The sequence below is a fragment of the Hippoglossus hippoglossus genome, chromosome 2, assembly GCF_009819705.1.
Source record: "Hippoglossus hippoglossus isolate fHipHip1 chromosome 2, fHipHip1.pri, whole genome shotgun sequence".
NCBI classification, from domain to species: domain Eukaryota; kingdom Metazoa; phylum Chordata; class Actinopteri; order Pleuronectiformes; family Pleuronectidae; genus Hippoglossus; species Hippoglossus hippoglossus.
In genome coordinates this window covers 3991330-4007699 of record NC_047152.1, presented here as the reverse complement: position 1 = coordinate 4007699, position 16370 = coordinate 3991330, and the positions used below count along the sequence as shown (strand labels likewise).

Here is a 16370-nt window from a genome sequence, read left to right as displayed (position 1 = left end):
TTCTGATCCAGGCCCACACCCTGCAGGACACATTCACACAGCACTGGGCAGTTTTTTCAGCACAACACTACTTTGCTGATAGCAACCTTGAGATACTTCATTTAAGCATGGCGTCCGAGCAAAATGCTTAAATAATTTTTTTGTTTTCTCATGGATTAATGCAGAACATAGAAAGGCGCACAATGAGGGAAAAGGTGTAAGCCCAACGTGGGGCTCGAACCCACGACCCTGAGATTAAGAGTCTCATGCTCTACCGACTGAGCTAGCCGGGCTGTTTTTACTGGGTTAATGGTATGGTTTGTCTTGTTAGATAGATAGATATAGATGTAATTTATTGAGAGGGTTATCTTGCCCCTTGAAACAAAGTCACAAGGGGTAGTGGTTTTAATCTTCCCCTACGAATTGGGACAGCCCTTCCAGAAGCTGTTACATCATCAGGGAGGGGGAGGGTGTTAATCACTTCAGTGGAGGAGCAGCACTTCGAAGGTGGGGGGTTTATGCACAGGGAGGTAGAGTGTGGGAGGGTAGAAGCATTGTGGTCAGTGGAAGTCTGGGAGTGCAGTGGGGGGACAGATGAGGGCTGTGCACTGAACCTGTTGAAGAACAAATTTAGCTCATCTGCCCTCTCCAGGCTGCCTCCTGGCTGTCTGTCTCTCGCTTTGAACCATGTTATTTCTGTCAATCCAGTCTACACATCCCTCACATTGTTCTGCTGAAGTCCGGCCTCCAGCTTCCTCGTGTAGTCTCTGTATTGCAATGACTCTACATCGATGCAACTGGATTCTGGACTCCCTGACACAGAGACAGCAGGTAGTCAGAGTCTGCAGCCACACATCAAACACTATCTCTGTAAGCACTGGCTCACCAGTGAGCCCCCTGCTCTATACCCTGCTGACCCATGACTGTACTGCCAGATTCAGCGACAATCACAGCAACAACCACATCATCAAGTTCGCTGAACAGTTGTGGGTCTCATCAGCTGACAGCGTGGTGCCCCTCTCCCATCCCTGCTAGAGATCTACGCCCGCAGAGACTCCAGCATAGGTCTGGGCCATAAAACTATGGAGATAATTATCGCGTTATAACTTTTCCTCGATAGGAATATAAGACATGGTCGATACGTCGATAGAATTAATTCCATCCATGTTTTGCCAGACAACACAAACAGCCAATGACAATGAGAATAGCACTGTGCCGAAACATAATATAGTTTTTACACAAACATGGTCCAATCATGCACCAGATTTTTTGTGAAATTCCAACACTGTTTCCTCATGTTTAAACAACCCGAATTTTGCAGATAGCAACATTTGAGATAATGCATTTAAGCATGGCGTCAGAGGAAAATGCTTAAATTATATTTTTTTCATCTCCTGGATTAATGTAGGAAATAGGAAGGACCACAATGAGGGAAAAAGTGTTGAGCCCAACGTGGGGCTCGAACCCACGACCCTGAGATTAAGAGTCTCATGCTCTACCGACTGAGCTAGCCGGGCTGATGTCACTCATTAAAACCAAGGTATTTTGATTGACATTGCCAAGGAATGCTGCATGTTCTTGCAGCACTGCAGCTATTTACAACTAACTATGCATCGCCTATGGTACTATACCTAAGAATGTAGGTATGGCTGGCTGTTACTCATGAATTATATAGGTATTCTGATGCCATTTTAGCGTATGGATTTATAGAATGACATGATTAATTAATGTGTAAAAAAAATCATAACCGTAAGTTTATTAGGCCCATGGCAGCTGCCGACCTTTGCCACAGGGAGGTGGATGACTCTTTATTGATGCAGTGACTGAATATAAACGAGTCATGTTTTCTGCTATGTTCATTGTTTTAGCGGTTTTCCACCACTTAATAATTATAACCAGTGCTGCTTCAGGATCAGGACAGACGCACATTAAAGGTCTCTGTCGGAGTCTGCTTCCTCCTCACTCCCCCGCTGACCTGCGCTCACTTTAATTTGCCTCGGGTGTGTTGTATCTAGAATACGGCCAGATGTCAGTGGCAGTTGGTGGATTTTAGGCCAATGGAAAAGGGGCTTTATATAAAAAGTGTTTGATTTATGTTTTGTAACAAAAGAAAAGTTATGTGCATTGGCCGGGAATCGAACCCGGGCCTCCCGCGTGGCAGGCGAGAATTCTACCACTGAACCACCAATGCTTACATGTCTGCCGAACGACCCTGGATCCGAGAAATACACAAAACCGTGAAACGGCCTGCTCTCACTAAAACTAAAAACAATAAACACTCTTCACTAGTTATCAGGACCTGATCAGTACATGAAGTAACTTAGTGCTTGTTTGATTCGCTCCAGAGTTTATGAGGCTGCATTTAAACATCATGAAATTCAAACACTGTTTCCTCATATTTAAACAACTTGAAATTTGAGTCACTGCAGCACAACACTACTTAGCTGATAGCAACATTTGAGATACTGCATTCAAGCATGGCATCAGTGGAAAATACTTTAATAAATTGGTTTTCATCTCATGGATTAATGTAGAAAATAGAATGGAGCACACACAATAAGGGGAAAAAGGTGTGTGCGCCCAACGTGGGGCTCGAACCCACGACCCTGAGATTAAGAGTCTCATGCTCTACCGACTGAGCTAGCCGGGCTGTTTCAACCAGTGGAAAATAAGGGTTTATGAGTCACACTGCAGCGGAATGCTGCATGTTCTTGCTGCATTGCACCTTTTAACAAATAACTATGCATCGCCGGTGGTAGTATATCTAAAGTATGGTAGACTAAGGAAGACCTTAGCTTCGTTGAGAGGGTACTGCATAAATCTGTATCTGCTTTGCTAGCACTTTTGCTGGCACATGGATAGTACACACTAATACACACTAATATTCCTGCATTTCAGCATACAAAGACCACTTTGAAATAAAACATAATTGTTTCTTTAACACTGAAATAATTCAAAGGGAGACGCAAAAAACGTGCCCCGTGTGAGGCTCGAACTCACGACCTTCAGATTATGAGACTGACGCGCTGCCTACTGCGCCAACGAGGCCTGTAGCACATGGCCACAAGCTGCATTTACATAGGTACTACAACTTGACGATGAGCAACTACAATATTTCACCACAGACTGTCTCAAATAAAAGAAATACTGGAAATAAATTCCATTGCTTGCATTTCTCCAAAATGTCCACTAGGCGGGTTCTGGAATGCACACACACTTATCTATTCATTTTTGGTGGGGATCTTGCTTCTAGCCACACACAGGCCCAGAGGAGGGCGCTGGCCCGTACAGATCTAGTGCCTCATCCTTGCTTGGACCACTCCCGGACCACTCCCAGACCACTTAGGAGGGGTTCTGTCCGTTGAGGAGCGACATTTATAGATAATTTAAGGTTTTTGTGGATCTATTGGTTGTGTGTTTTTTTTAAACTTTTTTTTCTTCCTTTATTAAAAGAGATGGATGTAGATCCCATCCACCCCAAACCTTTGCCATGCCGGCACCACAGCTCCTCACCGTGCCACCAGAGGGGACAGGCGGGGAGTGTGATGGAATGTGTCATGGGTATGTGTACCCAGGTTGAGGTGTGTTTTCCAATACATATTACCATAAAAATAAGTAAACAAAAACGTTATTATATGCCATATAACTATTATATGCCATATAATTATTATTGCTTACCCTATAATTTTTTTATAATATAATATAATATTTACAACTATAATGATCAACATACATCTCTTTAATGGTGAGGTGTGATGCCAGACCGGGTGACTGGTGGAGCGGGCGAGGGCCACCCCACCCAGTCCCCCAGCACAACAGCCAGAGACAGGTATGGCAGGAGTCCCACCCCCTTGCACACACACACATATACAGTATATATAGCATTTTGGGGGAAATCTTGCTTTGAGCCACGCCCAGGCCCGGAGGAGGGCGCTGGCCCGTACAGATCTAGTGCCTAATCCTTGCTTGGACAACTCCCAGACCGCTTTGGAGGGGGTCTGTCCGTTGAGGAGCGACATCTATCGACAATTTAAGGTTTTTGTGAATGTTTTGATTGTTACACTGTCTATCCAGCTGGATGACAAACGTGAACCAAAAAAGTCTTGAACACCATCTGGTGACTGGGTGCAGCATCTAAAATTTCTTAATCAAATGTGGCTTCTGCCACTTGAGGTAGTAAATATATATTATGTATTATAACATTATTCTAATAGTAATTATTAACAAATATGATATAATACTGTTGCTATGACCATTGTTGGATATATATATATTTGTATATATAAAACCATAAAAATAAGTACACAAAAACGTTATATGCCATATAATTATTATTGTGTACCTTATAATATGATTATATGTAATAAAATAATGACCATTAAAATAATTAACATGCATCGCTACAATGGTGAAGTGTGAAGCCTGACTGGGTGACCAGAGGGGTGAGCAAGGGCCACCCCACCCGGTCCCCCAGCTGCGAGCCCTGCTTGTCTGCGAGGAGACAAGCAGGGCGGGAATCTCTTCCCCTTGCACACACACACACATATATATATTATTCACTAATCTAATCATTTTTGACGGAGATCTTGCTTTGAGCCACGCCCAGGCCCAGAGGAGGACGCTGGCCCGTACAGATCTAGGGCCTCATCCTTGCTTGGACCACTCCCAGACCACTTCGGAGGGGGTCTGTCCGTTGAGGAGCGACATTCATTAAATTCCATACTATTTAAGCTGGGCTACTATTTAAATATTTTTCAGTTTCATGTAGATATTCTGCTGCTGTGAATTTTTCTACATTAGTACCTTGTCTTAACTTGTCTGCAAGTGTCTGTCTTCAACTATATCTCAATCTTTTCACTGATATAAATTATAGAAAACTGTTTCTTAAGATGTATTTCTAATCTTAGTAATTAAAAAAAAACAACAACAAATAACAAATTTAACTTATTCTCAAGGTTGTGCAGCAGTGATTATAGCCTCACTCTTATATACACTGTCCATCAAGATGGATGACAAACGTGTACCTAAAAGGGTCTTTACCGCCATCTGGTGACTGGGTGCAGCATTAACCCCACCTCCTCCATGTTAGTGGAATTGGTCAAAATACATAATATCTCACATAAATATTCATACACATAAGCTTTAGATACTAAGTTATACTGGTGAAATATACTATGCATTGTTGTACCAGTACATCCAATGTAATATAATATAATAACAGGGGGTGATAAAAAAGTCGTCATTGAAACGGGGTCACTTTTGCCCAATTCAAAAATGGCGGAGACGTTCGCCCCAGCGGCCAATGTCGCATCTGCGTATTTAATCCTCTGATTCTGACCTCAAGTTTCATCAACGCACTTTCCATCATAACATGTACGATTTTGTGAATGTAACACGTAGAGTTTAAACTTATATCTCACCTCATCGCTCCGCGGTTTACGTTTGATTGAAAACAAAACTAGCTCGTTAGCTTACAGCAAAACGCGTGACGTCGGTTAGCTTAAACTTGCTTTTAGACGACATGGCACAAAATGGCAACATGTTGGTTAAACGCTGTGGCATTAAACTGATGCTAACTTACCTTTTGGCAGGAGGACGTCACGTTAAACTGATGTTAACTTACCTTTTGGCAGGAGGACGTCACGTTAAACTGATGTTAACTTACCTTTTGGCAGAGAAGATGACCACGATTAGAAGATGCTGCTGCCGACTTTCATCGCCACAGTCACCGATGTTTCCCACGCTCGCAAACTTGAAAAATAAACTTTTAAAAGTGAAATGATCGCAGCCGCCGCCGTGTACAGGTGACGTTACTCCTGCGTGATCGAATCCCCCCCAGACTCTGAGGCACCTGCAATTAAACGTTGGCCAATGGAGGCAGCTCACGGGGATCACGTGGTGTGGGACAGACGCTGGTACATTATATTAAAACCACCACAAACTGCATCACGTCATGTTTCCCTGCTGGAACACAGTAGTAGTTTATATCAGCAAACAACATTTTGAGAAAGATTCACTTCCATGATGTGTATTTTCACCATTTTCTGACACTAGATGATCTATGACATCGCTGATACATATGGAATTCATGATTGGCTGCAATCTTAAAGTAGTTTGTCTATTTTAGCTACTTTCTTGTGGATTTCTAGTTGGTTTTACCGCTTCGAGTGTCTTAAAAATGATTCAAGTGGATCAATCTGCCAAGTAGAACTCACTCAGGTTGTACCGATGACACATGCAACCTGTGAAATGGATTTTGCATAATTTCAAGGGGTAATCAGGCATGGAAATATCGGGGGAAACGGATTTAGAGTACTCCTGCAACATTTCAATACATTTAAGAAGGAAAATATTAAGTTATGAGCTGGGTTTCAAGTATACGCTCACGTGTATAAAGCAGGAAATATTCATATACTGGGTAGAGCTCAAACTTCTACCTAGGCCCAGCAGTCCCCCTATGAAACCATTTAAATTCACTAATTCTGGATTTTAAATTGGATCTGTGCATAAATAACAGTCCCCTAAATATACCTGATTTCTTTCATCAAGATCCATAAATGATTGTCTGAGCAATAAAGGAAAATGTCTCACAATCCTGGATCTGTATCAAAATGTAAGTTCCTTGACCCCTACCACATCCGTCCACCAATTTTCCTGGTAATCCATGCAGTGGAATGCAAAACGTAACCTCCCTGATGGAGGTAATAAAATCAGACATATGTGAATTGAAAGCCATATTTAATAATTTAATTTCACCATGCATAAACCATATAGAAAATCCTTTACAGCAATGACAATAAAAAAAAACATTTCATGATGCCCCCCAAAAAAAGCAAGCGTCACAGATCACTGAAGGCCCACAAGTTTTACTCCGATTAGTGTGAAGTTAGTATTTCGTTAAATCAGCAGGGTTATATTTCACCCTGGAACGTATGAACAACAGAAAGTCAACACAGTAGTATAAAAAAATAAAAAATGAAGAACCTGTGAAAAATCTAAACATGATTTCTTGCCTGTCACCTTATTTTACACCCAACCTAGCACTGGCACAGTTGATTTTTACATCCAGAACTCCGTCTTTGCTTTGAGAAATGTGTCCTAATCAGGAATAGTTAGTCGGTGCCCCCCGACAGAAATGGGGGTAGAAATAAATGAAGTGTGTTAATTGAGGTGGAGGTCCGTGTAGAAGGCATCCAATCTACACCTCCACCCTTTCAAATGGCACTAATTTCAATAAAAGAGAGAAAGAGAAAAAACAAATACACTCCGGTCATATAACATTTGATTCCCATCATCGTCCCACAGATTATACAGCTTTAATCACATCAGAGCATGGACAAAACATTTCAGTAAACCTTCTCCGTATGCAATGTTTGGCCACGACCCGATCTTCACCCTGTTGTTTTCTGGTTGGCATTGGATTTACAGAGGGAAATCTTCTTGCCCAGCCCTGCTAAAGTACAATACTGCTTTATAAAAAACGACCAACAAAAGCAAAAACAACGTAAAGCACCGTTTCACATATTTCAAGTCACATATGATGCGTCCCTCTCTTCACATCACCAGGGTAACACGACAACTAAAGCCGTCTTTAATGAGATATGAAATGAAAACAAGCTGCCAGGTTAATGCCGTGTCTGTAATGTTGTCTTTGTTGAATTAGTTAGTTAGCGTTGTTAGTTAGTTAGCGTTGATTTTAGTTTGCGAATTAGGAGAAAATATGTCAATAAGGCTCAGATCGTGAACTGGAAGAGGCTACATTTACTCACTGCTGAAACTTTCCCCAACACTTCTTGCTATAAATGGACTGCGTTGTTATTTTTCCAAGAGGTTTTTCTCCCTCAGAGGCAAAGCAGGCAGGCGGAGAGGAGGGAGAACACAGGATTCGTTCGGAAATAGTGGGGAAAAAAACATGCCTTCGCTCGATTCACAGCTCAAACACCGAGTGTTTTAACACAGCAAAAATGTCTTAAACAAAAGCTTATAATGTGACATGAAACAAGGGATAAGTGGGCATTGATTTCCTATTTTAGCAACTGAAATAAAAATCTATGTTAGAGAAGGATTACTGCATAATTACACATCGGTGAATGGAAGCAGGAGCTGTAAAGACAAAAAGAAGCTTTGAAGCAGGAAATCAAAACACAATAGGTCCAAGTCACTTAAATTCCATAGGGAGGAATGAGTGAGTGATTCTTTCATCCATCCAGCTGCCTACGCTTTGGACGTCAGTGCTTCTTCTTCTACGCTCAGCGAGGATTAAATGGACACCTTGACAGCAGACAACAACTGGTGTCTTTTTTTTGTTTGCTCGTGGCTAACACTTTGGTTTCAATGCCAACCCAAGGTTTTCTTGTAAATGAAGCTGATTTTCTTTCTCCCCAGAAGAGCAAGACGTCTAATAAGCAGGGTAAAAAAAAATGTACAATAAAAAAAAAAGTCAAGGCATCCATTTAAGAAAGAGAAGATATGAACTTAGAGATGAAAATTATTGTCCTTCCCAGTATTCAGTGTTCCAGTAAGTCCTTTTTGTACAGTTATAGCGTTGCAATTTTTTTTTGCAAGCTTCAAGTTTGTTTATGAATCAAAAATGAAGGGAAACACTGCATCCTTCCATCTTTATTTTTATTTCTTCTTTGCAAATAGCCTCCTCCTTCATTGCTCCTTTTATCCACGCAGACGTTTCTCCTTCATTTCCACGTCAAAAGTCAGCAGGTCACTTTTTTCCTCTGTCTTTTCACGACGCGTAACTGCTTGAGCATCGTCCCGCTCTTTCTGTCCTTTCCCTCCCTCTCAGAACAGCACGTCTTCATTGGTAATGAGCATTTCCACCACTAGTCTCTGGTATCGGATGTCGTTGAGCGCCGTCATGGCGTCCAAGTCGGGGGCCCTCATGAGCGTCGGGCCGAAGACGATGCCCAGGTTCTCGCTGGGCATGAGGTTGTCCTTCTCGCACTGGGTCACCCTGGATGGAGAGAGAGGGGGAGGACGTATGTGAAGCGGGAAAAAAAATGACCACGATCAAGGAATCAAGAAAACGAGAAGTAACACAACTGCACAGCCAGAGGTATGTGAGGTAGTGAAACCAGTTTGTTCAGACCTCTTGAGGTGACCCATGAGGTATCGCAGTGACTCGCAGTGAGCAGGCGGCAGCAGCTTCAAGGACTCGTTGAGAGACTCCAGCCGTTTTTCTGGGTCCGAAATCTCTGTGACACGCAAACACACAGAATACAACAGTGAGAAAAGGCAACGTGTCACAGGAACACTTCGATGTTGGATTAAAAAATGGCAAAATACATGTCTTTAAACAGACTTATAACATATGCAGGATACATAGGAAAGCAAGAAGCCTTACTTGCTGTTTCTATGAAGTGTGGGTAAGCATCATAAGTGATGAGGGGGATAGGCAGCTCTCTGAAGTAGAGTTTGAGGGCTCCAGTGATGATGTTGATGTCCTCGTAAGCGTTTGAGGAAATGTCCGCCTTCTCTCCGTCTGTAGAGGAAAACAGAAACAACCAGTGAGTTACTTTCGGTGGAAAAAGGAAACTCCAAGGTTGTCATCCAAGTGGAAATATGCATCTCTGGAGGATTGTGTTGATGATAAAGTGGTAGTGGTGGAGGTTTCACATATTTAAGAAAAGGAACAACAGGGGGCGACACTCACCTCTGTCAAAAGCCAGCTTGACATCTTCAATCAGCTCACTGAAGCCTGATATTCTGTACAACCCCTCTGACTGCAGACCTGGAGTCAGACGAGGAGAGTTGAAGGGACACCGCCATTAATATAATATATTAATCAAAATTTAATTGGAGTGTGGCTGAATAATTTCTTTAAATATTTAGAGCTTTATTAATCGGCCATAATCTTTATGATTAATTATTTAAGACTCTTTATGTGCCAGAAGTCTCTGGTTATTCTCAGATATGAATATTTGAACTCCTGAACATGAGGGGCTGAATGTAACAAAGATTGAAAGGCAATGAGATTCAACAGCTTTCAGTGATGGGGGGGGGTTGGGTGTGTTTTCAGCCGTCTCTCCGGTCTCCAGTGAAGTTCAATCACTTCACGTTGTTGTCTCTATTGATTTCACGTATTAGTTTCACTCCGGTCTTGAATCATAATCAATAAAATCCTGTCTGCAGCAGCATTTATTCTGCTTGTGCACATACCGCCACTGGGACACACACACATGCACACATCTTCTATACACATGCCAGTTGGCAAACAATACTTATGAGCCATTTTTATATAAATCCCAATGACTCACACACCAACAGTATGCATGCACGCGCTCTCACCTCTGGCCTCGATTTCCTGTATGCACATATCGACCACCATGGGTCTCTTGGCGTTGTGGGCTTTGACCAGCGTGGTCAGGTCGCAGCTGTACACCTTCTTGACGTGCCGCAGGTCCGGCTGACAGTCGTTGGGCACGACTTTGGAGCACTGCTTATGGACATTCAACCCGCAGTCTGACGGGGAGAAAGACGAGAGACGGTTTAACATCACTTCCTGAAGAAAATGAGGAACATGCTCCGTTATGCTGCTTTCAACTGTTTACAGGACAGTGGAGTTTTTTATATTATATCATAGTAACTAGCCTGGGTGATAATAGTTCACGTAGGCGCTGCAGAGGCTCAGTTCATCACCCACACACAGTAATACTCACACTGCCACTCTGTTCTTTGGCACTGAGCTGAATCTTTTAACATTTGAAATCTGTGATACGCGGCTTCAGATGAGTCAACAGCACTAGTGACTAACTTTAGCCTGCCGTCTACTTATGAGTCACGACTTGAGAGAGAGGAGGTGCGACGTGTCGAACACGACAAAAAGGAGCAGAGATTGAATCTTTTATGGCGCTTTTCTTTGTGATAAGTGAGTGTGGAGTACAATGGTGTGTGTGTTCATGGTGGTTACCTGCACACTTCACTCCCTGAGCGATGAGACCCCACATGAAGTTGGCACAGTACTCGCACCAGTGGGGGCCCCTGAATGTGTGAACCTGGTATAAAGAGAGACGGTAAAAAGGTTAATTAAACAGGGAAAGTTATACAGCAAATTGAGAAAATATTCATATAAGCCTCGGTCAGGTAATACTTGACCCAGCAGCAATAACAGGCACTGACAAAAGAATGATGGCAAAATAATATAAAGAAATATAGTGAGAAGAGAGTTCAATCTGCTCATTTATTGCTAATTGGTTCTATATAATGAAATGCTAATGACCTCCATCACATCACAGGGCCTTTTGTGTGTGTGTGTGTCTGTCAGTGTGGGTTCATCCACATTTCCCTTGGGCTCAGGACACTGTGGCTCTGACCTTTGTGCTCTTTGCTAATGGCTGCATGTAATATGGAAATCCGGGAGTTCGAGGCACTAAACAGAGGTTTGAAATGGAAATGTAGTGTGTGTTTGTGTGTGTGTGTGTGTGTGCGTGCTCTCTGAGGTCAATTTGAATAAGACCCCATGAGCTGAATCAGCAACTCTGGCATTTTTCAGCACACACACTAACACGCGTACACAAATATACACACACACACACACAGAACACACAGAGCAGAGGATTAAGAGAGCGAAGGAGTCCCTCACCTTGAAGTTGTGGACCTTCTCGTACTTGGGCGCCAAGTCGCTCTCCCTCAGGGTCGCCCGCCGCACCAGCGATGTGAGCTGCGAAAGGGCAAAAGATCTGATTGGTTGCCAGAAGGTGGAAGCAGGGGAGGTGGGTTTAGAGGGGGCTGGCACCCGGTTGAGATGGGTCCCCGAGCCCGTGCTGGGGTCCGATGTGCTCCCGGAGACCGGCAGGGAGGGAATTGAACCAGCGCTGACATTTAAACCGAAAGCTGCTGTAAACAAAGAGCCCTTCTGAGTTGTTTCCTTCTCGGCTCGCCTGCGCGACTGCTTTTTACCCCGTTTAATGACGTGCGACTCACGGCTCGGCATTGTGGGAGCTGAAGGTTTGGTACTGAATTTTAAATCAAAAAATTGCCTCAGAGACCAAAATCTGAATCACACTAATAAATAATCAGAAAGCCAAGAAATATGAAATCAAAAGAAGGAAATATTCTTTAAAATATTCAGTTAAAAACTAGAAATAAACTGCACAACATCCCAAACCAAGGAGCCAACGCAGCAGACACAGGACCAATCCTGCTGTTTTAGTACCACAAAGATCAGCCAATCAGATTAGCTCTGCAGCTGACGGGGCTGCAATTCCAGTTCACAACAAAAAAACCAAAAGCCAGCCGGGTCTAATAAAACATCTGCCTGCTCCAAAATACCCAGAGAAAGTTCAACGAATATAAATCAACAAATCTTCCTGGAAGCAAAATCCATCACACAGGACTGATGCGGCAGAATGAGCGCTGCCGTCTCTCGGTCTCGTGTAGGTGAGCGCCTCAGCCCACATGGCTCGGTGTGTGCGTTAATCCGCTTTTCCTCCCCACACACACACACACACACACACACACACACACACACACACACACACACACACACACACACACACACACACACACACACACACACACACACACACACACACACACACACACACACACACACACACACACACACACACACACACACAGTGGAGGAGGGAGGGACAGAGGCGGCGAGAGCAAGGAGAGGAGGGGGGAGGCTGAGCTACGGAGCAGAGGCGGACGAATTTAACAGGTCACATTGAGAGCGAGGGGAGCCAATCGGAATTCAGGGATTGTTGTTGTTCGCCACCGATTCTGCCCCCGTTGATTGTCCCGGGAGAGAAAGAGAAAGGGGAAGAATGAACGGAGAGAAAGGCTGTTATTTAATTCATTTGTTCACACTTTTTGTTCCTCTTTGTTTCCCTCCATTCTCCCGGCAATACCCTCTAATATTTCCCTTTTTCCCAAATACCTGTCCAGTGTGTGTGCTGCTCGAAAAATCTCAACAGAATATACACAATCCTACATGCTTACATTGCTCCATGTCCATTAATTTGGATCATAGAGGAGACATTATATAAGAACAGTTTAAGGCTAAATAAGCATTTTGCAGGTTTCTGGTTAAGAGTCAGCTCTGGTATAAGGGATGTTTGGACTGTCAACAACCAAGCAGTGGGAAGGCATTAAATCCTGTTAGTGCGGGGGAGATTTACACGCTTTCAGCTGTGTTTTGATCTTTGACACGCACTAATGAAATTATTGTTTTTGTGGCATCTTGAGAAGATATCAGCAAAAACAATTTAAATTTCAGATGCAAAAATCCCTTCGAAGGAGCCACGGCAGATTCAAATTCCCTAATCTTCAGCTCATATACATAACACAGTGAATATGTATGACTGGTCATGGTTATTTAATGATGTTTTCATTGCAGGGAAATGGCAGGGTTGAGAGGTGGTGGGTTTCAGACAAAAGAGCCCCTCGATCACAGACAGATGTAGAAATTTAAATGGAAAGGGAAAGAAATGGATGGAGGATATCGTCCGGGGACCTTAAATCTCCTCGTAGATTTTTTAAATTCTGTGTTGAAACCAAATTCCTGCCATTTCCTCTCACCGTCCACTCAAATCAATCTCACCAGAACAAGGCCTTAAAAATGAATTTTTAAAAAACTCATCAGCAGGACCACGTCTTTATTTTCCCCCGCGGGGGCCATAAAGCTGCATTTAACTCGCTGCAAACGGCGATTAGCCGTGTGAACACATGAAATATGTATATCTCCGGGATGTATGACTTCCCTGCAGAGAGCCACCTCTGGTCTCAATGTCACAGCCGTACTGCTTTGTCTGCAAATCCACCCAATTACGAAAAGCACACACGTACACAGGACCATCCCCACTACACACATACATGTAGACAGTGATGTATGAGGTGCAGCAATGGTGGTCATGCGCTGCAGGTCATACGAGGCCTCAGGAGGTTCAGCTGGTGTGGCAGATAAACGCACTGCATGTTGCACACAACACTTCCTCCTGAGCCTGTTGTTGTAACTGGACCGTTATATACGCGCGCCTGTTCCTGAAGGTTCTGCAGCAGTTTCCAGAGTCGATCTGCAATCGTCCTCTGCCTCGTTTCCTTGCACCTGCCTGAACAAACACGCAGCTGCGGAACGGAACATTTACATTTAACGTAGCACGGTGATTTATAATTAGAGTCGGCTCCTGCGTCGTGCAGAAACCTCACATCTGCACACCTTTTTTTTGCCACTTTTGTTTTCATCCTGTGCGAAAAGCTCCACCCCCTAGAAAAAGTCAATGAATAAGAACTAAATGCACAGAGGAGTGGAAACTAACGAGCCAACAACAAACTCCGCTCTTGAGTACTCAGTCCGAGGCTTTCGGGAGATAGCAGGTTTCTGCAGGCAAACCGCTGTTACGTAATTTTACTGCAGAGCCCTTGGCTGGAGGCCATCACTCCTCTGCATCCATCCTCCTCCTCGTTCTTCTGTTTCTTCTTTCACCATGTTCCTCAACTCTCATCCCTCCATCCCAGCTCTGTGCATCCAGAAACTTTCTTTCCCGTAGCTTTACCCAAACTTTTAGATCCGGAAATATTGTGATAGCATATATAATGACATTTTCTGCATTATGATAAGTCACTTTAATTTATGCATCTTCAACTCAGTGATTTCTTCTTTTTTTTTGCTGAACTTAAAACACATATTCATAATATTTTCTTGCTTGAGATTCAGATGGATCCATCTTCTCCTTGTTCGTGCACATTTTTATGTTCTCAATATAAAGATTGCACTAATTTTAAATTTAAAACTAAAATGTGTAGCAAGAAACTTGACAAATGATTCAATATTTTCTTTGAATAGTTAATTTTCAGGCCAATTCTCAGACATTGGTTTCTTAACAGGAATATTCTTTGGACTCTACTGTGTGTGAACACTACTCTATTTCTTATCCCAAACATTCAGGCCAGTTTGCCAAAAAAACATATGATAATGGGTGAATCTATACTTCTTCCATTAAGTGATGTATTTTGGATGTCTATTTAACAATCTATATGGGTGAATAACTGAATATGAATTTCAAGGGTGACTTATAGTGGAATATATGAAATATCTGTGATTCTTTGAGAAAAAAAATGTGTCAGCGTCTGTATTTTGTAAAACTTATAAACTTTAAAGTGGTAAAACTACTTGCAGGATGATCGGTGCCTTCAGAGGTGTCCTGTCCTTACCCTCTCCTCTGCATTGCAGTCATCTTTGGCCGGAGCAGGTCCGTTGGGGCGCTCTGGGCTGAGTGGCAGATGTTTCTTCAGGGTGGGCTCCTGGTTCAGGGTGGTGTAGCCCACGTGTTCATAGATGGGGTTTATGGTCATCTTGGCGATGTACTCCGCTGCCTGGAAGAAGAGAGGGCAACTTTTAACACGTTTTTTCAACACAGATATTATTAATCACAGGTCAACCCTAACCCTAGACTATTAATGATTCTGTGTCTTAAAAAAGTTAATGGGAGAGAATGTGCACGAATTCTATATTTCCTTTTTTCTTTCAGGGATCCATATAATTAAGAAAACAAGTGGTGAGCATGGGTTATTATGTAAGTGAAGCGAGCTGATTTTGTTTACCTGGCAAACTGCAAGCGCGATGCTTTAAATGCAGAATTACAACTTTTCAGCCCTGATCCGTGGGTCCATCTGTTCCATGCTGTTATTTTTAGCTTTTGAGGTAGAACGTGGCCCGTGTTTGTTAGTAAGGCTGAAGGGGAGGGGAGGACACGTGAATGCAAACACAAGCGCACACCTTTGTCTCAATGTAGAGCGTGATCAGGCCGTCCGTGACCAGGTCGTGGATGGACTCGAACCTCTTCTCTCCGACAAAGTGTTTCCCGTCGTGGTAGAGACGGAAGTTTCTCGTCTGGTTCCCGAACCTGGGGTTGGGATGAAGGAGGGCAGACTGGTGAAAAACAGGCGACAGCAATCCCTAGACCCAATTGTTAAACAATTTTTTTCTGATAAAACATAATCACTATGACAAGAGTGAATGATTTGAACTGAGTGTTTGTATTATACCTCATATTTAAATGAGAATTATATTTTACAACCACACAACAAATACTGCAGCATGTTACTAAAATATAAGTCAAACATCAGCTCAGACTCTGTGACAGATCGACCCTGAACTGGGCCACCGCATCATCTGCTCCTCCGTGGATCACAATGAAACCCAGCACGAGATTAAACAGCATCATTAGATCATTAACCCAAAATCCAACCTTTCCTTTTCTGCCAACCCAGACTGGGACGCTAGTTTATGAAGGGGTATTTATGGAATGTAATTATAACCACAGGGCTGGAGGAGGCGGTGAAAGGGAGAGGAACTGGCGCAGGTGGAAGAATGACACGGCTACGAATAGAATAAACTGACCCAAAACTACATTCAAATCAAGTCAGGCACCCAT

The 16370-nt window shown here is 43.1% G+C and overlaps 1 protein-coding gene, 1 long non-coding RNA gene and 5 other non-coding genes across 7 annotated transcripts in view; 1 reads left to right on the top strand and 6 right to left on the bottom strand.

The window, feature by feature from the left end:
• Nucleotides 1-199: 199 nt before the first annotated feature.
• On the bottom strand, nucleotides 200-272 carry trnak-cuu. Its single transcript has one exon. It is a non-coding gene; the product is annotated as a tRNA-Lys (tRNA).
• A 1151-nt stretch (nucleotides 273-1423) lies between these two features.
• Nucleotides 1424-1496, bottom strand: trnak-cuu. The gene has a single exon. It is a non-coding gene; the product is annotated as a tRNA-Lys (tRNA).
• Nucleotides 1497-2099: 603 nt separating this feature from the next.
• On the bottom strand, nucleotides 2100-2170 carry trnag-gcc. Its single transcript has one exon. It is a non-coding gene; the product is annotated as a tRNA-Gly (tRNA).
• Nucleotides 2171-2556: 386 nt separating this feature from the next.
• trnak-cuu lies at nucleotides 2557-2629 on the bottom strand. Its single transcript has one exon. It is a non-coding gene; the product is annotated as a tRNA-Lys (tRNA).
• Nucleotides 2630-2954: 325 nt separating this feature from the next.
• On the bottom strand, nucleotides 2955-3027 carry trnam-cau. The gene has a single exon. It is a non-coding gene; the product is annotated as a tRNA-Met (tRNA).
• Nucleotides 3028-6700: 3673 nt separating this feature from the next.
• Nucleotides 6701-16370, bottom strand: part of LOC117775877 (N-chimaerin-like) — a 15896-nt gene continuing 6226 nt past the window's right edge. Inside the window, exons 7-15 of the mRNA XM_034609427.1 lie at nucleotides 15713-15839; nucleotides 15148-15309; nucleotides 11573-11650; nucleotides 10901-10985; nucleotides 10279-10452; nucleotides 9644-9721; nucleotides 9335-9472; nucleotides 9080-9185; nucleotides 6701-8944 (exon numbers count right to left, since the gene is read on the bottom strand). Coding sequence (XP_034465318.1) covers nucleotides 8773-8944; nucleotides 9080-9185; nucleotides 9335-9472; nucleotides 9644-9721; nucleotides 10279-10452; nucleotides 10901-10985; nucleotides 11573-11650; nucleotides 15148-15309; nucleotides 15713-15839 — 1120 coding nt within the window. The 3' untranslated portion in view covers nucleotides 6701-8772. The remainder of the gene's footprint in view (nucleotides 8945-9079; nucleotides 9186-9334; nucleotides 9473-9643; nucleotides 9722-10278; nucleotides 10453-10900; nucleotides 10986-11572; nucleotides 11651-15147; nucleotides 15310-15712; nucleotides 15840-16370) is intronic.
• The window catches only part of LOC117775892, a 23571-nt gene continuing 23262 nt past the window's right edge, over nucleotides 16062-16370 (top strand). Inside the window, exon 1 of the long non-coding RNA XR_004616351.1 lies at nucleotides 16062-16072. This is a non-coding gene — a long non-coding RNA (uncharacterized LOC117775892). The remainder of the gene's footprint in view (nucleotides 16073-16370) is intronic.